Source organism: Danio rerio, chromosome 7 (assembly GCF_049306965.1).
Source record: "Danio rerio strain Tuebingen ecotype United States chromosome 7, GRCz12tu, whole genome shotgun sequence".
NCBI classification, from domain to species: domain Eukaryota; kingdom Metazoa; phylum Chordata; class Actinopteri; order Cypriniformes; family Danionidae; genus Danio; species Danio rerio.
In genome coordinates this window covers 28,007,132-28,029,293 of record NC_133182.1, presented here as the reverse complement: position 1 = coordinate 28,029,293, position 22,162 = coordinate 28,007,132, and the positions used below count along the sequence as shown (strand labels likewise).

Here is a 22,162-nt window from a genome sequence, read left to right as displayed (position 1 = left end):
AGTAATCGTGTCACTGATCATAAACAAGATGATCAAAATGCTGGGCCATATTGTCACTATGACAGTGTAATCTGTTGGTATTTTTGGAATTAATCTATGCCTACAGATTTGATGACTGCACAAACAATGCACAACAGTGCCGTTTCTAAGCCATATCAAACCATATTAGACTAATATATTACACAAACAGTTGATTATGTAGGGAAGGGAAGAGTTTATAATCAATTGCTTGAATGTACCAAAACATTTGCAATATGTTCAAAAGAATGAAACTTTGTTGAATTTGAGAAAAGCAAGATGTCCTCGCTGCAGTCTGTATAATAATAACATCCTGGAAAAGGTCCAATGCGTAGTGGACATTGGAATGCCCACTATGGTAATGCCAATGTTACTGTTACGGTTGGATTTAGGGTTGGGGAGGTGTATGTGTTAATAACACACAATGTAATGTGTAATTTACTAAATAATATAAATAATTAAGTGTTTCCAACAAAATCTGGACATCAACCAGTACATCATCAAGCTGCGACAGCGAGGACTCAAGAAATGTGCCAAGAGTGAAGAAAAAATTTATCTTGACAGGGGTATGTATGGGTATATCACCAGAGGTCCCCTCTAAAGCCGCCTTTCCATTTCACATGAGGTTTGGACACAACTGACGAAATACACCCCTTAAATCAATGAATACTAGAAACTCATAGACCGCTAAAAAGTTTTGAGGGAATGTGGAGACAACATAAAAAAAAAAATCACATTTATGAATAGAATTTTTTTTTTTTTTTTTAACAAACTTTTTTTCTGGACCTGCTTGGACAATACTGGAATACATCACATTCAGTCAGCCGGTCGCATACAGTCTAGTTGCAGGAGTTCAAATATTTTAACGGATCCACAGCTCAATTCGATCTGACTTTTCCTCATACTAAGATGATCGGAATTCCACACAGCTCCCATGTCATTTGTCGTTTGATGATTTGATGATAGGTTTGTCTGTGAACGTGGTATAACTGAGAACACACACCAAAGACCAGGAGTCAGATTGATGGCAAATCCAACAAGTTAAAAGGTAGCGTTTGCAAACTGTAAATATAAGCACTACTTTTCATTATTTTCTAATACTTTTATGTTGAATTTGATGGTTGTCTCTCACATTGTCCTACAACAACAATAAAGTACATTAAAGTACAAGATTAATGTACAATGTTTTACATTTTTTCTATAGTAATTTGACAAATTAGATTTTTATTAAAATATTGCAACAGTTATTTTCCCTGGTAATTAGTTTGTTCACTCATTTATTTCCTTTTCGGCTCAGTACCTTTATTAATCAGTAGTCGCCACAGCGGAATGAACTGCCAACTAATGCTTTTTGCGATGAGAGGCGTCTTTTTTGAACGGTTTCCTAATGGCTGTGAGCGTTGAGCGCGCTGCTTATGCACCCTGTGCGTCTCACGTTTTAACCACCTGCTGCACCTCACAAACATCAGCTCTGAGCATAAAATGGCGTTACGTCCATTGGGTCTTTTTCATTCTCCAATCAAATAAAAGCAGAGGCAAAGGTTTCCGTTGAGGTGCCTGCAGTGTTTGTGTTGTCAAGACAACATCGGAGACTTTTGAAGATGAAGGAGAGACTTGTGGTTGCTGTTTTGAGTTATCCGGAGCTACAGTATATGACTTTGCAAATCTTAAATCTCACAATATCATTAAATATTACAATTATATTAATATTAAAAGCAACACTCGCGCACAATACCCAGCTGATTCAATCATTGTCTAGCGACACAAAAAAGCGCATTCTTTTTTTATCTTGTCAACAAAAAAGGCAGTGAGGTGTGCCTTGTGTTTTTGAACATAAAAGCACGTTCGGTCTAAACGGCCCCTTATCCAGCATATGTTTTACACACTGGGGAACACCCATACAAACCATTTACTCAATTACTAACTAAGTTACTATTTGTGAGAAGTACCTGTTATTATAACTAGTTACTCTTTTAAAAGAGAGTGCCCAACACTGGTAACAACTACTTTAAAATTGCATCACTTATTGCACCATTTTCAAGAACCCTAAGCTTATGTACAAAAAAAAGATGTTGAAATACTTTCAACCTGACAACAAGTCATTCATCGTAGCAAAATAAATCCCTTTAATCCATTTCACATCAAGGATTCTTAGTCATGTTAACAACTGTCGGTTCAGTAGCCTTTGTCACATTTTGTCTGAAGAACCTCTTTGAAAACATCTGTGGAAGAGATACACTTGTGACAAAGAAAAACTACAGCTAACTACCACTGACTGTCCAAAACATTGTGAAGGTTTCCAGAGATCTGTTCTCCTCAGAGTCTGCTATGATTAATAACGAAGGATTACCCAAATACCCAATGCAAAACACAAAGCTAATGAAGACCATAGAGAAACGAGCCTCGCAAAATGAAAGCATAACACATCTACGTATTTTCAAAGCTATCTATGCAAGTATCAGCAGATAAAGGTAAGGGAAAGAGGTGGGATGGCATATGGAAACTTTTCAACTCTGTTTTCTTTTATTTGTCTTAAGAATAAGTCTCTGAATGTGATGTAACTCCTTAATGAATTATCTGTCTCTCATTTTTCGACTGCTTGTTTTTAGATATATAAATAGATCTTTTTTAAAGCAGAGCCTTATGCAATGCTGAAAGTAAATTAAAGGAAGACTCACCTGTCTGTCCAGCTTCTGTTGCCGCAGATTCGTGCCCTCATCATCCAATGTGCTGCAAAAAAAGACAAAAATAAGAATAATGGAAAGCTTCAGCAAGAAAAACTGAGTAAAACAGCAGACTGTCTAGATATCATAATCAACTGTCTAGTATCAAGAGAAGAATAATGAAACATTGATTTTATCGACAGATTCAGTTCCCTGCTGTTCATGTCTTTCCCTAACGACATGACATTAGTATTCAAGCAAGCTCATGTATCATTAAAAGCGCTAATGTCTAGCCACACTATTATTTCAATAAATCACAGCAGTTGGTCTTCATTCACTGGCCATTAAACCTAAAATGTGGGCAGAAGAGTATATAAATAGTACGTATGAACATGTTTTTTTCAAAGGACACAGGCAGCGCTGCTGTGTTGATCATGCCTATGACTCATTGTGTTCTTTCTGGTCCTCTGTGGAGGGAGGTCTATGGTGAGGCCTTTGTGCTCTGCCTGTCCCTGCTCTCGTTCCCTTTAATCAGCCATGACACATTCACTCCAGACCCCCTTATGCATTTCTGCCGCCTGTTATTGCTGAGGCAAAAGCTGTGTTAATTAAATGGCAATGGAGGGCCGCCTTTGTGGCTGCGGTGGGCCATGCGGAGAGAAGTGTGACAGATCAAGAGTGGTGTGGAAGAGTGGTGCTCTGTAATCTGTAACGCAAAACCTGGGCGCATTAGGTAGTAGCATAATTACAAGCAGACTACAGAGATGCACTCGTACAAATACAAGAATTCTGCTGTGTTTGCTCTCGGTATTGATTTGGCTCCCATCTGGATGTCATGAGAGAATTAAAGCAGCTTGAGTTCAGAACAGCACAGGCATTTATTTTCTTGTTGACATTATAAAGCACACACAAATGTGCTAATCAGATAGGTCTTTGCACCCTATAGGGTCCCACTTTACTGTGTATTAGGTGGCCTTAACTACTATGTATTTGTATCAAAAACTAATACAATGTACTTACTTTACTGTGTTTATAATATAGCCCACTGATTCAGTGAGGTGGGATATGGGTGAGGTTAGGGGGAGGTTTGGTGCCATAGGCCGGTTTAAGGGTAGGTTAGGGTGTAAGGAATGGTCAACAGTATAATTACGAATGTAATTACAGAAACTAACCTCTTAATGTCAAGTTCTATTTTGGGGTTTCCGTCTGGGTTTTGCCTCCCCAAGTTTAAAAGCTTCCCAAATCCACAAGCAGAGGTGTAAATGCAAAAGTTTGGTATAGTTTGAAAGAAAACCTTTAGAATTTTTATAAAACACTGTTGAAAGTGATAAAAATAATTGTATATGTTGTCTTTGTTATAATAAACCCCTCCAAAAAAGAAGCCCTTTTTTTTCTAAACTTAAATTTGAAAGTGAACCTCTGAGGTTCTGTGTGGTCTAGGTTGCTGTAATTAATTTTGTTAGTTCCTGCACATGTCAGTAATCAAAGGAAAAAAGACAAATGTCTCTATCATAATCGCTGCAAAAGTTATTCTATTCCAACTGATGAGAAATAAGAACCACTTATGGGTGTATTGGGCCAGAACGGACTTTTAAAATTTAAAGAAAGCAGAATTTACGGTAGCACTTTATAATAACTACACACTATAAATCATTTATTAAGCATTAGCAAATAGTGAACTCATTATCTGTTAAGCATTAACTCTACATTAATAAGCAATAGTAAGCAGTTTATAACTGCAGCTACAAGTGCTCCATTCTTGACTTATAAGCACCTATAATGTGTTTAATGATTGTATTTTCATACTTAGTTAATGATTTATTTTTCATTACTAAATTAAGTATCGAATTATTTACAAACTGTTTGTATTTAAGAGTAGTTGAGGGTTTTAGGATCATTCAGAATGAGTTAGTAAATGATTAATAAACTATTGAAATCAACATTTATATGTCTTATTATTCAGGCATATATTAATAATTACTATATATGTTAATAAATGCTTTATTAACTCAACTTCATGCAGTTTTGTGACCTAATCTAAAGTGAGGACTACTCATGCTTTATAAATCCCTTATAAATGACAAATAAAGGCTCAGTTAAATTCTGAACATGAAAAATGAAATTATTCATTCCTATTTCATTAAAGAGACACAAATGAAACTGTACTTCAAATGAAAAAGAAATCTTTGCAAGCTTATCTAAAATAAAATCACTGTTTAAACATGAGTTTAAACATTGCATCTTATAATGTTAAATTATTATATTGTTTTTGTTTTATCCAGTTGGATGTCATATTTTGACACTCCTGTTATGTGGCAATGTTTAAACTTTACAGTAATTTTACTTTTTAGAAAAGATTGCACAGATTATCATTCATTTGATACTGAGCCTTTAATTGTCATTTATAAGGCATTTATAAAGCATGAATAGTCCTCACTTTAGATTAGGTCACAAAACTGCATGAAGTTGAGTTAATAAAGCATTTACTAACATATAAGTTAACTATTAGTATATGCCTGCATAATAAGACATATAAACGTTGATTTCAATAGTTAATTAATCAGTTGCTAACTCATTCTGAATGGTCCTAAAAACCCTCAACTACTCCTAAATACAAATGGTTTGTAAATAATTCGATACTTAATTTAGTAATGAAAAATAAATCTTTAACAGAGTATGAAAATACAATTAACCACATTATATAGGTGTTTATAAGTCAAGAATAGAGCCTTTGTAGCTGCAGTTATAAACTGCTTACTAACGTTTATTAATGTACAGTTAATGCTTAACAGATAATGAGTTCACTATTTGCTAATGCTTAATAAATGATTTATAGTGTGTAGTTATTATAAAGTTCTACCGAATTTACAGATGGAGGAATTTCATCAATTACAAGTACACTGTAAAAACAAAAAAGTACACCAAATATAAAGTGGGACCCACTATAGAAAATGTAAAGAATTAAATAAAAAATACAGCTAAACAATTTAAGAACTCCAGGCTTCTTGGTAGCTTCTTTTGAGTGTATAAAGTAGTAGATAGTTGACCCAAAAAAACATTTATGTTGATTATACATCAGACAACTTTATGGGCAAATTTGCTGGGCAATTTTGCAAAGTGATATTGCTTGGCTACTATTTTATTAAGAATGGGAAACAATATTGTATTTGTAACCCATTGCTCTAATATGTTACACTGTGTTTCAGCTGGATAGACGGCCGGATGGACGGACAGACGGACAGACAGACCGCCGGACAGACAGATCGACAGACAGAGATAGATAGATAGATAGATAGATAGATAGATAGATAGATAGATAGATAGATAGATAGATAGATAGATAGATAGATAGATAGATAGATAGATAGATAGATAGATAGATAGATAGATAGATAGATAGATAGATAGATAGATAGATAGATAGATAGATAGATAGATAGATAGATAGATAGATAGATAGATAGATAGATAGATAGATAGATAGATAGATAGATAGATAGATAGATAGATAGATAGATAGATAGATAGATAGATAGATAGATAGATAGATAGATAGATAGATAGATAGATAGATAGATAGATAGATAGATAGATAGATAGATAGATAGATAGATAGATAGATAGATAGATAGATAGATAGATAGATAGATAGATAGATAGATAGATAGATAGATAGATAGATAGATAGATAGATAGATAGATAGATAGATAGATAGATAGATAGATAGATAGATAGATAGATAGATAGATAGATAGATAGATAGATAGATCTCTTCCTCTCTCTTTCCGAAGGATATTCCAGCACCCAGCTGCACCGAATGCAAATTTTCTACTTTCCTGTTTTTAAACCTGAAAGTGTCACTCTCTATGGGCTGCCAGCACTGGCACCATTTTTATCACACATGCACATGAGCAGGAAGACACATGTCTACATGCACACACTCATTCTCAAATACAGACACTCACAAACCTCAGCATATAAAAACAGCCACGCTTATGTGAGCACATTCACGATCTCCCTTTTAAAGCTACAATACACAAATGAACACATGCTCAAAGCACAGTGCCTAATGTCAGCAGTCAAGGGTGTCAGTTTCCATCAGATTGGCAGATAATGACATAAACAGAGCCTAATAATGAGGGTCAACAAGGGATGAAAGATAAATTGATATGTTCCGACAGCTGCCTGCAATGTGCAGTAGAATTCCTCTCCCTTGCCATCAAGCTTCACTGATGAGTGACAATTCACTTTGTGATTGCGCCTGTGTGTGTGTATGTGTGTGTGTACATGTAGGTGTTTAAACGGTTAGTTCACCAAAAAATAAAAATTCTGTTATTTTCTCACCTGTCGTTACAATCCCCCTGGGACATTTGTTCATCTTCGAAACAGAAATGAAAAGATTTTAGATTAAATCTGAAAGCTCCCGCATCCTCCATAGACAGCAACGGTCCCAAGATGTTTAAAGTGCAAAAAATAAACCAAAAATATTGAAGATGAACAAAGATCTCAGGGGATTAAAATGACATGAGGGTGAGTAATATATGACAACATTTTCCTTTTTGGCCAACTTTAACCACTTAACTATATGTGCATTGGAATCAGCCATAGTTTCCCTATTTGTGTCCTTGAAAAAATTGAATATAATGTTAACAAAAGACAATGCACAATAGTAGAGTTTGCGAGGAAACTGCAGGGGGGTTGTCAGTTGACGAAAAGTTAACAATTAAGTTGTGTGTTAAAAAAAATCAATTTGGATTCACATTTAACTGGTTTTAAGACTTAAAGGTGCAGTATGTGATTGCCTTCAGAAACATTTTTTGTTGTGTTCGTTAAAAGTCTCTTCACATACCAATAGTAATGATTAAAGTAAATGATTTAAATGCATTTATATGTATTTGTATATTGTGGGTAAGGCATAAAACCAAAAAAATGTTCATCCAATTAAACATTGTCAGGCCGATAATTCCCATGATTCTGATAAGTAGCAAAAACTGTCTGTCATCAAATGTAGATTTGTACATCTGAACACGCAGATGCGTTGTTTGCATGTGCACATGCGCCGCAGTCACATGGACACAAGAGAGTGGCAGCAGTTAAAACAAATGCTAAATCAACATTGGAGTGACTTTTGCACGCTGCAAGAAGGACCACACTACAGCCGAAGTATTTCTTTTAGACTGGTAATGTTTTGTTTTAAAATTGTTAAAAATTTCAGTCACGCAAAGCTGATGTAGATTTTGTTGTATTGCCAATGGGTTACACAGTTAAAGTCAGAATTATTAGCCCCTCTAAATTATTAGCCACTCTGTTAATTTTTTTTCTCAAGCTTAAAGAGGCTAATAATATTGACCTTAAAATGGTTTTTAAAAAATTAAAAGCTGCTTTTATTCTAGCCAAAATAAAACAAATAAGACTTTCTCCAGAAGGTAAAAAATTATCGGACATACTTTGAAAATATCCTTGCTCTGTTAAACATAATTTGGGAAATATTTAAAAAAGAAAAGAAAATTCAAAGGAGGGCTAATAATTCTGACTGTATGCACGGAAGTGTTGTTTAGCCACTGAAATATTCCGGTGAAAAATTGATGCAACTATTTTCAGTTTCATAAGGGACTTTTTACAGCATCGATAATGTAGATTTTTATTTAGTTTAACAACAAAACATAAATAAACAGTGGTATTCCGCCTAGCCTACTTTACTGGGGTGAAGTTGGTTTTATATTCACATTGGTTCATTTTTGAACAATGATAACCTATAACACGCTCCCTGTATTGTTCACCATGCTACTCTCAATATTTGGTCTAAAATAGCATGTGGGTTTGGCTTAGTAATAAGGTCATTCCTGCATCCTGCCAGCAAATCCCTAAGCATTGTAAGTAAGTAAGTGCATGATAGAGTGAAACCAGCGATCCTTGCATGCATGAAATATTGTGCATTATGGTAACTGCACATTATAAGTTGCTATAATACAGTTTTTGCTGAAATTGTCATTTTATAAAGTACTATGAAGTTGTCTAACTGGCGAATGACATGACCTAATGGGCCTTGTCATCTTTGAGGTGTGCTTTTATGATATCAGGAGATGTGGCTTTGGACGGCAGGGGAGGGATTGTGGTTCAAAGATACTATGCTAATGGATGGCTTTTAGGCAGAGCACCTACTGCACCTCTGATTTTAAGACTTATTTAAGTATAGCACCTCATATAGTTCCTCATTTCATAGAAAATGCTGCTTCTCCATCAGTGTATGTACAATAAATTTAAACTGCATTTGTAGAATACTTTAGTCACTTTATTTAGACATCTGCACAAATTCCCAGCAAGCTTTCCAGGTATACACCGTTCCAAGTATACAGCTTTTTACAGGATAAAAAAAAAAATATTTAAATGTTTGACAGTGAGACGGTCTATTCCAGCACTTTCAGTGGAGTTCAAGAAGTGGTGGAACATGCATTTGTGAAAAATTTCACAATTTGAGCCACTGTCATCCTGGAATATATAAAAAATGTAATGCTATACACTGCATCAGTTAGAATAAAAAGAAGTGCAATGCATCCAGTCATGTGTTTTTATCTAGTACACTTGTATGTGTTACAGTGATATTCTTTGGCTATTAAAAATATATATATGGTGTATAAAAATATGTGATGTATAAAAATATATGGTGTAAGAAATTATTGATAGTGGGCCATTTTTTTTAAATAAATAACACACACACACAGTGTTATACTGAGACACTTAAGTTGTACATTTATCTGATTTATTTATTTTTTTTCTCAAACAAAATAGAATGAAAGTCCAAAAACAAAACAACATTCTAAAATCTCAGCATCCATTAATTTCTTTTCGGCTTAGTTTCTTTATTAATCTGGGGTCGCCACAGCGCAATAAACCGCCAACTTATCCAGCATATGTTTTAGGCAGCGAATGCCCTTCCAGCTGCAACCTACCACTGGGAAACATCCATACACACTCACTCACACACATAAACTAGGCAGTTTTAGCATACCCAACTCACCAATACCACATGTTTTTGGACTTGTGGGGGAAAACAGCGCACGCAAAGGAAACCCATGCGAACACGGGGAGACCATGCAGACTCCACACAGAAATGCCAACTGACCCAGCAGAGGCTCGAACCAGTAATCTTCTTGCTGTGAGCCGCCACCGTGTCGCCTCTCAGCATCCATTCATTCATTTACTTGTCAGCTTAGTCCCTTTATTAATCCAAGGTCGCCACAGCGGAATGAACCGCCAACTTATCCAGCAAGTTTTTACGCAGCGGATGCCCTTCAAGCTGCAACCCATCTCTGGGAAACTCTCAGCATCCATCAAAACAATATTTACATAACAAGATTTTAAATAATCTACCATTCACTTCAATTCAGTTCAACTTCAGTTTATCTTTTCTTCATACAGATTTCGAAAGGGGGCAGAATTTTTTAGTCTTAATATCATTTGAGCACTTTTATAAGCAGCACAGCACTTCCTTACCATTTATGCAGAAGAATTTTTCACATTTACCTTGTCAATAAAATTTCAATAACATTTTTCAAAGCCGTTTGAAAGAATTACTAGAATTATGCAAGACTTTTTTTTCCTCAGTACTTTTCGCATCTTTCTTCCACACCTTTTCTTAGCGGCAATGAAATTCTGGAATTGATTCTCTCTTTTCACAACTATCTGCTGCAATTTACTGAACGTACGGACGAGAAAAAAAAAACATGAATCAAAGCTCTGGGAAACTGGCTCAAACTTACTTTATTTCAGCCAACCGAAGGACGTTTTAAAGAAAAACACTTCTTTCAGCCTTCTTTCAATCTCTCTCTCTCTTATATACTCATCTACCCAACCATATTATATAATAAAACACTGATGTTGTTTAAAGAACATTTGTCTGCACTAGCAAAATCCAGACTATAGTGGGATATGCAGAGTCAAAACTATTTGCTGAAAAAAAAAAACATATTTTAATGTACGTGCACATTACCATGAATATGTTCAAATGAAAAACAGGCAACAGTACTTATCTTTTAATGTTTGTAGCTAACAAGGTCCTTAACCTCAAGTGAGCTCTCTTTCTCTGTGTGTGTGTGTGTGTGTGTTTATGTGCAGGGCCTGTGACCTACCAGACCTCTCTATTAGACTGGGTATGAAATGAGTGTTTGTGATGCAGAAGGGCCAGCTGAGGCGATCTCAAGCTTTGCTAGCATGATCTCGAAGCTCTATGCATTTTTCACAGTAAGCACCATCTGCAGGACAGGAGATGCCTATCAGGTCATGACCAAAACAGACAGAGCCCAAAGGACTGAGACAGATGTAAGAGAAGGACATGTTTGTCGCAGTTTCTTTCCCTAGACATTTAGCCTATGTACTGTATAGGAGGTGGCAAACATAAAGATATTGAACGCTAGGACAAAAGCTGACATTCAGATCCTGCTACACTTCCAATCTGCCTGTGAGCAAGACACTTAATAGCAGATCGCCCTACTGCTGCTAGTCTAATTATTGACCTACTTTCTTATTTGGATGGAAATCAACGGATTCACATACGAGTAATTCTACTAACCACAGCTCTAAAGAACAATTTTATACACTGAATCTTTGCATGATTCCTTTATTTCATGAGGAAATTTATATTGATTATATTCTGGATTATCATAATACTTTCTAAAACCTTTGGAAATACTACTGACAAACAAAGAAACCTCCAAAATAATATTACATACAGTTTTTTTTGTTTTGTTTTTTAATTTGTTTGTTTTCACAGGAAAGACACTTAAAGGATTAGGTTACGCGTAAATGACAATTATGTTATTAATTACACATCCTCATCTCATTCTCAAACCACTGAAACTTCTGTTTGTCTTCTCAACATAAATGAAGATATTTTAGTCGAAATCTGAGAGCTACTCATCCTTCATATATAGCAAGGTTACCAAACCCTTCAAAGTTCAGAAAGGTGCCAAAAAACATCCTCAAAATCAACCATAAATCAGTTGTTCAATCAAAATAATGATTCTAAAGCTAAAAGAATAATATTGTGTGCACATAAACAAAAACAATGATTATATCTCATCTAAATATTTATTCTCCTCAGTGTCAGTATAGGGTGCATGTTCAAAAGCACTGTGTAGTGAAGAATTCAGTTCAATTCAATTCAATTCAACTCAACTCAATGTATAGCTTTACAAAAGATGCATTCCAATCAAAATCAGAAAAGTTTAGGAGCCGTGTATAGAGTGGACATTATATTTAAACATAGTTAACCTGCAGTTTTGTAGTAAAAAATGGGGGGTAACACTTCACAATAAGGTTTATTAGTTAATGCATTTACTAACATGGACTAATCATGAACAACACATGCACAGCATTTATTAATCATAATTGAACATTTACTAATGGATTATTAACATCCAAGTCCATGCTTGTTAACATTAGTTAATGCACCATGAGTTAAACTAACAATGAACTGTATTTTCATTAACTAACGTTAACTAACATGAACAAATACAGTAGTAGATGTATTGTTCATTATTTGTTCATGTTAGTAAATGCATTAATTAACATTAACTAATGAACCTTATTGTAAAGTGTGACCAAAAATGGTCCCTTGCCGGTTCACCTTTCACAGTCTCGCAGTTTCATGTTTTGTTTTGTGCAACTTGACAGGCTTTTTTTCTTTTTTAAAGCACATTGTTTTTTGCGTCCTGAGTGGCTGTAGACCATAGTCAATCAATCTCCTCCATGTCTCCTGTACAGTACAGAATGCGTTCAGCTTGTCAAATGAACATAAATCTTCAATCTCCAGCAGTGTGAGTTTCAACAATGATGCAAAAAGGGTTGTAACTCTCCCCAACATGCCCATCCTTAAAGGGGGTCACACACTTTATGTGCAGCGTCACGACGTGCCAACGCAGCGCCATGCAAACATAGGTATAACATGTGAATGTGCACATCCGGTGCACAACTGTCATGTGCGTGGTGCATCAGGTGTACAACCCTCTATTAAGTATGGAGTTTGCATTGTGGATCAGTGACTGCAGGAAAAAGAACATTATGCAAACATTATCCACACAAAAGATAAAAAGCTTTATGAACCATTAGCTTACAGCAATGAATGTTTCAGCCTGACAACAGTTTTTGATTCTCGGATTCATTCTGTAATACTGGACTTATTTTTCTTAGAAGGTTTGAACTTTGAGAGGGTTTAAAGAAGAGGCAAAAGTGTGAAAATGTTAATGCCAGTTTGAGAAAAGTGTATAAAGTGTGCAGAGAGGGGTTTTACAGCATTAAAACTTCTACAATAATTGTAAAAAATACAACTGACTACTTCATGGATTTCACCTTTTGCGGGTTATTTTTAGAATGTAACTCTCGCGATAGGGCGAAGCAGTGGCTTTCTGGCTCCACTGCTATCTGTATATCAGAGAAAAAAAAAATTACTAATGTTTTGCTTCTTACACTTTACATACCTGAAACTTGCCTACAGCACTTATTCATTGTTGCTCTTATAGTTGTGTAAATTGCTTCCTTATCCTCATTTGTAAGTCGCTTTGGATAAAATGCAGTAGGTAGTGTTGTTGCCTCACAGCAAGAAGGTCGCAGGGTCGCTGGTTCGAGCCTCAACTCAGTTGGCATTTCTGTGTGGAGTTTGCATGGTCTCCCTGCTTTCGCGTGGGTTTCCTTCGGGTGCTCCGGTTTCCCAGACATGCGGTACAGGTGAATTAGGTAGGCTAAATTTTTTGTAGTGTATGAGTGAGTGTGTGTGTGTGTGTGTGTGTGTGTGTGTGTGTGTGTGTGTGTGTGTGTGTGTGTGTGTGTGTGTGTGTGTGTGTGTGTGTGTGTGTGTTTCCCAGAGGTGGGTTGTGACTGGAAGGGCATCCGCTGCATAAAAACTTGCTGGATAATAAAGGGACTAATCCGACCCCGGATTAATAAAGGGACTAAGCCGACAAGAAAATGAATGAATGAATGAACTCCCGCGATAAACGAGAAACCACTGTATACTGTAGTGTCTTTGCAAAATTAAAAAAAATAAAAATGTACCCCCTAGACAAAATGCCACACATGAAAGTGCTCTCTATACTAACACTGAGTAGAATAAATGTTTAGGTTGAATATAATCATTATTTTTATTTATGTGCGCATAATAGTAATATTGCAGTTTGATAATCAATATTTTGACTGAACAACTGAATTATGGTCGGTTTTGATGATGTTTTGGCACCTTTCTGAACTTTGAAGAATTTGGTAACCTCGCTGTCTATGGAGAATGAGGGAGCTCTCACATTTCCCCTAAAATATCTTCATTTCTTTAGTTATTTTTATGTGTGCACAAGGTTTCTCGTAGCTTCAGATTGAACCACTGATGGCATATGGGCTGTTTTTTCCCCATATTTTTTATATGAGCCTGTTTTTGGAGGATGAGGGAGCTCTTAGATTTCACCTAAATATCTTAAATTGTAAGTAATAGCAGAAAGTTTGAAAAGTCTGTGAACTTAAATCTTTTGCCAGTGTTTATAAATAAAATATATAGGTCAACCATACAGTATCCCATTTTGGTTTCTTCATCAAATTAAATTTACAAAAAGATTCTACAAACAAAAAAAGCTGAAATTCCGGTAAACAGTCAACTTCAATGTTGTTTGACGTAGCGGGCAACTAAAATGTTAAAAGATGACTGAAATAATGGCTGATCTTCACAATTTTACACCAAATAATCATGGAATGTTTCAACTGAACTTAGATTTAATTACAGACACTCCCAACTGTTTTCATTGTTTTGTTTTGTTTTATTCAGTTTTACCCCAGCAGTTGGGTTTGTTTATATTTACCCAAAATTAACTTTTTTGTATTTGACCAAAATGTTTATTAAACAATTTTTGCATTTTTAGACTGTGCTTATTATAAACTATTGTTATTAGAAGACTTCCTCTCTCTGTCTTCAACTTCTCTTCCCGTCTGATTACTGTCTTATCACAATAAAGGCAAAACGGCCAAAAATAAATCTTGAAAAAAAGAATGAATTAGTGTTTACATGTCATTAGTGTCTAGATTAATGTTATTATATTTAAAATGATTAATCTTTTTGCTCACACGTTAAAACCTAATGGTGTCAAGTGTGAATATTTAAAATGACAAAAGATCAATTATTATTTTGTGGCTGCACTGTGATCCTAAAATAGACTTTTTTTATGTCATCAATGATTCTTGCTCTAAAACCTGCTCGACAAGATTTCTTTGGTATATAAACTATTATCATACAGAGTGACTTTTTAGTTAGTCACTGAGTGATATTTAGAAAATGACATTTTTTATTCTGTAAATCACAGTAAAAAAAAATGTAGGTCATGCTAGTTTGCTTTAAAACCCCTTTTAATCTTTGACCCACATTCAAATAAGACAGAAACAGAACAAATGCAGATATCATCTCAGATCATTTGACTTCGGAATGTAAAGAAAGATGTACATCATGATCAAAATTAGTCCCAGGATAATTTTTGTATTTTGATCATGGATGGATTGATGATTAGGGTCTTTTAATCAGGCCTTAAAACCAGCTTGCATATGTATTCTAGCATATGTTTTACACAGCAGATACCCTTCAGCCACAACCCAGTACTAAAAAACACCCATCGCACCCACAGGAAACCCACACAAACATGGGAAGAACATGTAAACTCCAAACCGAAATGCCATCTGGTCTAGTCGGGACTTAAACCAGTGAACTCCTGCTGTGAGGTGACAGTGCTAACCACTGAGCCGCTGTGCCACCCGTTTTTGAACCATAATGTATAATATTGGAAATATTATATTAATTATAACACTTAAATACTATGTGTACTATATGTTAATACTATGTAATTACTATTATAGTATAAACTGTAAATACTGTAGTATGCTTTAGATTTAATACAGTCAAATGTAGTGTATAATATACTCTACAGCTGTAAAAAACTTAATACAACAAAACAAATTACCCAATACTGAACTGTCATAGCAACTATTGAATTACTACAACAGATTATGGTTAAAGGATATTATAGTGTTTACGGTTTACTATAATACAATGTGCTTAACAAAAGAAAGAAGTTCTTACATGCGTTTGTCATTAAATTATGACTCATTTTTATTTTAATTGTGCTCATTTTAATCCTAATACAGACATGTGAGATGTACAGTACTTTTATCTGCAGGTTCAGATTCGACACCTGACTCATGTACACTTCCTCAACAAGAATTTCCATTACGCTTTCCTTGAGCTCCTCAAGTGCCAAAGCTCGTTACTCAGATCCATTCAGGTCACAATCATGCAGCTCACACACAGGAAACTGGGGTGTGGGAGAGGGCAGATCTTCACAAACAAAACACACTCCCACGGAGACAGTCTGAGACCCTCTGGGGCAGGTTGAGCAGTACCTTTAGCTCTCCGCAACAAGCAGCAAGTGCTCCCTGATGCAGTCATTCAGAGAAAGAGGGGAGGAAAGTGCCTGTGTAACTTATAGCAACCAAGAGCCAATGAGAAAGCAGGGGAGGCTGTGCAGCCATGACAATGAGGCAGCAGAACTGCCTCCAACAGCACACAGAAATTAAAAGCATGGCTGTTACGAATTACTGTGATCAGACCATGTATATGTCACTAGTCAATGCTACGTTAAAAAGCAATAAAAGCAAAGCAAAATGGATGCAAACACACTTAAACTATTGGATGGAAAATGAGCTGGGGTAAAAACACTATTAGTCGTATGTTAAGTTATTGTTTTATTTAATTTTTATTCTAATTAAAAGGTATTAAATGTCACAAAAAGTTATCAATTAATATTTATTGATATCCAAACAATTAATCTGGCTCAAAATGTACATCATTTTGAGTGGGCCAACTTTGAGTGTAAAGAAGAAGAAAAAAAAACGTCTTTAAAGCCTATAAACAAGGAATTAATGCAGAACTCATAAAGTCTCTTCTACATATTGTTGAATTTATGTGTAAAATGACTTGAATTTCAGCTGCTAAATACAAAAGAGATTTTGTAAAATTAAAATCCTACATTATCATCAGTCATTACTTCAGCTGACAGTGTCACGTGTTCTTGCAGAAATTAACTTTATAAAGCCTTTACTGTCACTTTTGATCAATTTAAAGTCAAAATCAGCTTTATTTTAAAAGTTTACCTGTCACGATCACCAGCGATGCAGGCTTACAATTCTGTCACTTTATGAACTACAACTCCCGTCATGCACCAAACAACACACCTGTTCTGTTTCCACACAAAAGTTTCTGTTATTGCAACACCATGAAACGTTTTGCTGTCTTGTCTAGTCGTGTTTTGTCCCTTTGCCTTGTTTTATTGTTTCCGTTGTTTTCGTTGTCTGTCTTGACCATTCGCCTGCTTTGCTGATCATGCTTCTGGGTTACCCCTATGAACAGCTAATAGATAAGCTCGGAAGAAACAAAGCTTGAAATAAGAAATTACAGTTGTTTTCAGCCTCTGTTTAAACTCTTCTTTCTCCAACCGGGATTATGGAAACTTACATGCACCTTCCCGTGTTTGTCGCAAATTACGTGACATCACCCAGATGGAGGAGCTTGGCTGGACGCAAAGCCGCCCGAACCAATCATGTGGATTAAGCACGTCGTTGTTATTATTAGGAGGAATATAAATATATTTATGCTATTTTGGAGTTAAACACTTTAGACAATGCTTGAGCAAAATTTAGGACCTTGTAAAAATACCATTAAGACTTTAATACCTTTTAAGGGCCTTAAGTTTCTCATAATTGATCAACTTTTACAACACAATCTCACGGCAATTCATATGATCTAAATCGTACTATTGAGTACAATTTGCTGTTCACCCAATGACGGTTGGGTGTAGGGGTTTAAAATCGTACATTTTCGTACAACTGAACTCATACGAATTAGCCACTAAACTGACAAAACTTAAAACACTTACTCGTAAGATCAGGCTGACTTTTAATACTTTAAGACCCCGTAGACACCCTAAATAAATTGTGTGTGGATCCTCAACTCTGTTGTACCCCGACTCCACATGTTAAACTGCCACGTGTACAAAGAAGTGAAATTACAATTACACCTTTGGTGTATTCAAATAACTAAAACACTACAAGACAAATATAAATATACAATGCATGCGCATAGTTTAGTAGAAATTAAGAGAGAAAAAATACAAAAAGAAATATATAAATACATAAATACTTTATACAATTAAGAGCACAGAGTGGTTCATGTATCATTGATGATTTAAAAGTCGGAGTGCCGACTTTTTTTGGAGTCTCCCCATATTTGCACGGGTGCACCGTTTTCCCCCACAGTCCAAAAACAAGCGGTATAAGCTAAATTGAACTGGATAAGCTAAATTGGTCGTAGTTTATGTGTATGTGAATGCAAGAGTATATGAATGTTCCCCAGAAGTTGTGGTTGGAAGGCATCCACTGCATTGAACATTTGATGGAATAGTAGGTGGTTCATTCCGTTGTGGTGACCATAGAAAAATAAATTAATGAATAATTTCTCTCAATTTTATCCTTTTACTCCATTTTAATCAAATAAATGCAGCAGCTATGACTTTTACAAAGCAAATGCATGAGCACTTTTTCTCACAAACTCCACCAAAAAAATCCCATATATATATATATATATATATATATATATATATATATATATATATATATATATATATATATATATATATATATATATATATATATATACGCAAGTCACAAGAAACTGCTCAAAAACTTGTTAAAGCATAAAAGCAAACATATATCACTTTAAACATAGTCAAGGTGCAGCGACAATGCACCAGTGACATTAACAGCAGCCGGTGGTCCATCTTAACCATTAAAACCCTGTATAAAACATTTAATATCAGACCAGCTGATATAAACAAACCTCAGTTGCTTAGACACTTACAAACTAGCTCTGAACAAGCAGCATGAGGAACCCAATAGTACATGTATCAGACGAGGACGAGAGAATCACCTTTGCCACCTTTGCACCCCCCTTAAACAATTACTCATTATCCATTCAACATCCTCCACACCAAAAGAAACCAAGCAAACACACACTAGCTCAACACAAATACGCTGATGTATACCTGTAAGGGATCCAGTCAGATGAGTGTTTGGAGCTCATATCTATGTGCGATCAATGGGACTAGAGCGTAGCGGTTTAGGACAGCAGTAGCGATGCCAACAGCAGAGCCCATGCAGCCCAATCATCCCCTGCACTTCTGTCTCCGTAAAGCCAGCTGATCTACAGTCTTTCCCATTCACACAGTCTCCGTTCACAGTCCGCAGTGGATCTGGACTCCTGTTCCCTCGACATGTGCTGTCGTCTTTGTTTGTCCACAATCCCTCGTGTTTTATTCGTCCTTTCACCTTCACTGCGCGTCTCTCATCATCGTCTTATTCGCTGCTCTGTATACGGTGTCTCTCGCTATCCTCATCTGTGCCTCCTTCCCTCCCTTTTCCCTCTCTCTCTCTCTCCCTCTCTCTCTCTTTCAGACCACTGCCATTATAACCTTACACAGCCCTAAGAACAGAGAACATATAAGAATGAATTGCTTTTGTCTAGTAGCTTTGATGTTCGTCGTGATGCTCTGCTGGTCCGTCAACGCTCACACACACACACACACACACACACACACACACACATACGGGCACGAGGCTCTGAAAAGCAGGAGCCTCCAATGTGCTTTCTGAACCATGATTTATTCATCCCTTCATTCAGAGCTGGGCTCATTAACATGGGACAGAGCAGCGCAGTTGTAATTGTCTTTGATTTAACATGCTGAATCCAAACTGGACGCACCATTTTGTCTTTGTTTATCTCCTTTTTTAAAGTCCCCTTGGGTACTTCACTCAGCTAAATGACTTCATATACATATTTTAATATCAACGTTATCATGCTGCTTTTATTAGCAGTTCTCGAGGACTAAGGTGTTGTATGATGTAAGATGTTGTATTTTATTGCTAAAACGATATTCAGAATTGAAAGAACGCTGCATGACTTTCTGCTTTCGAATTTAAGCAGACATATTAACATAATGCAAGGGGCTCATAATGAAAAACTGTTTCCTTTAGCTTCTGGTAGGGTTTTTTAAATGAGATGTCCTTCTGTATTTGTCTCAAGCGCAGTCTGTCGTGTTTGTCTGTAATATCCTCAAGCAGCCTGAAGCGTATTCTGTGTTACTGTATATCAGCTTCCTCATCTCTCCTCTGGACTCCCTCATCTTTCTTACTGTCACACTTAGTCTTGTTGATTTAGTGCATGGCTCAAGCGCACACTCTTCCTTGACCAATAAAACGCTCTGGGCGCTTTGCGTGTGTGCTGTTTTTGCTGGTTAAATGAATCAGATTATAGGTAAAATCAGAAGGGAAACTGGAGCATATTATAGTTTAATGAAGAACTGTGCTCTAAATCTCACGGAGAACCATAAAAAGGTCTGATCCACATCCCAGCTTTCTTTGGTCAAGCACTACCAGCTCAGAGAGGAAACGTCTGATGTGTGAGATAAACCATCAATCAACGTTTGTTTACAATATGTTTTATGTGAAGTATTAGGGCTGGATTTGTCAGATAATATCTGAAAATCAAACATTAGACTTATGTCTGTGTGTCTGGCTGTTTAGAAAAATGCTTTTAAAAATAAAAGTTAAGATTTTACAACTGTTTTCTTCTATTTTCTGAATGCATGTGCAGTGGCATAGCGGACGGGCCCGCAGGGCACGCACCGCGGGGGGGCCCCGCGTGATTACGGGGCCCCACGTCGTCGCGATTTTCAATGATTGAAAATCCAGGAACCGCAATAATCAAACTCTTGGGAACAACTGTGGTCGGAACCAAAGTTCACAGAACTGTGTTCTCTGAACTCCTCTCAAGGTGGACTACTTCATTCTGATTGCTTGCCGTCGAACCGCATCATAGCCAATGAAGACGCGCCGCTGTTTCTCGCCGCCGGTTCTCGTTAAAAAATGAATGACTTCTGGCTACTTTGACGCTCTCGCCGCTTTCGGTTTGAGATCGCTCCTCAGTTTGTGATGGATTCCTCGCGTTGTCGCTCCACCCCGCCTCATTTCCCCGCTCCTCAATTTGTGACATAGATATATACACTAGATATCGCATAGGGACCCTGAACATGCGTCAATAGCGCCGCCACATTGGTACAGTGTTCCCAGGACAAATGTCATTCAACCGCGCTAGTCAAGACAGTGTTATTACATGAAAATGCAGGACTTTAGCGCTGTCTACGGGTGTAGTAACGAGCAAACAAAGAAAACAAAGCACAAAGGCAGAACATTTCATAGGTAAGATTAGGTTTTTTATGTTTTTGTATGTTCTGAAATTTGTGCTAAACAGGCTAGTTATCGTTATTGATGATAACAGTCACTTACTGCATTCATCATAAGGCAAAGCAGCTCCAACTCGCACTAAACACTTGGCTTATGCTAGTTTTGTTGAATAAAATTAGCAAACAATGCAAAAGAAATATGACAACGAGATGCTGCGCTGCCAGAAACTTGTATTATTGTCGGCGAGTGAACGAGTCGTTCATAACAGAGATTCATTCACAAACAAATCGCTCCCTCTGTCAGTATGAGAAAAAGAAAAACTAAAATTTTCATAATTAAAAAAAAAATTACATACTAACATCCAGGATAACTCCTGTTCATAGGTATATGTGTATGTCTCTGGCTCTGACACCACTCCCCCCACCCCCACCCCCGGCCTTCATCTGGGGGCCCCGTCGGTGATCCTTGCAGGGGGGCCTCCGCATTTTGCGCTACGCCACAGTGCATGTGTAACCCACCAGTCCTACTGCATCTAAGCCGGTCTGAGCTGGGATCAAACCAGCGATGCTTTGCATAGGAGTCGGTGGCTTTAAAAGCTGATTTATACTTCTGTGTCAATCGCACGTGTATGGTCCAGCGTAGCTTTTGCATGGTCGCACACCCCTCGCCTTGGCTGACACTGATGAGCACCTTTAAAAAAATTCTCTGGGATTTGTCGGCATAGTAGGACTGACGAGTGTGGGCAGTGCTGAGAGCTGTGAGCCCGTTGGAGCGAGTATTTAGAAGTGTCGAGTCCTGTAAAGGAGCTCCAGATGGAAACTTTTGTTTTGTGTTTACCTCATGAATAAAGTAGTTGCATGTCCACTTGTTCCCGTCGTAAAATGAGTAAGTTTAAGCTACTTGTAAGTAGCTTTTATAAAAAAACAACCCCCCCGTGAAGAAACTCGACACAGAGGAACATAAGAACCTTACTGCCAACTAGCGTTTCGGAAGTGTTATTGCAGAGTGACAGAAACAGCACACAGAGGTATAAATGCATGGCAATGTGCAAGGCATATGCCATGGGTCACAACAACCACTCGACACAGAAGTATAAACCAGTCTAAACTAGGAGGCTAAAGACCATGGCCTCATCAGTCGCTAGACTACCTTTAGGGGTCAGAGA

General features: G+C 36.8%; 1 protein-coding gene across 6 annotated transcripts in view; it reads right to left on the bottom strand.

Annotated features, from left to right (window-relative positions):
- Positions 1–22,162, bottom strand: part of tub (TUB bipartite transcription factor) — a 153,778-nt gene that overhangs the window by 46,626 nt on the left and 84,990 nt on the right. For 3 of the 6 annotated variants that reach the window (XM_009303182.5, XM_073908527.1, XM_073908530.1), the window contains exons 1-2: positions 18,801–19,352; positions 2,697–2,748 (exon numbers count right to left, since the gene is read on the bottom strand). In XM_009303182.5, the coding sequence (XP_009301457.1) occupies positions 2,697–2,748; positions 18,801–18,838 (90 nt within the window). In that variant the 5' untranslated portion in view covers positions 18,839–19,352. Of the gene's footprint in view, positions 1–2,696; positions 2,749–18,800; positions 19,353–22,162 lie in introns of those variants that run through there. The other 3 variants (XM_009303181.5, XM_692022.8, XM_073908529.1) reach the window with 1 other exon arrangement.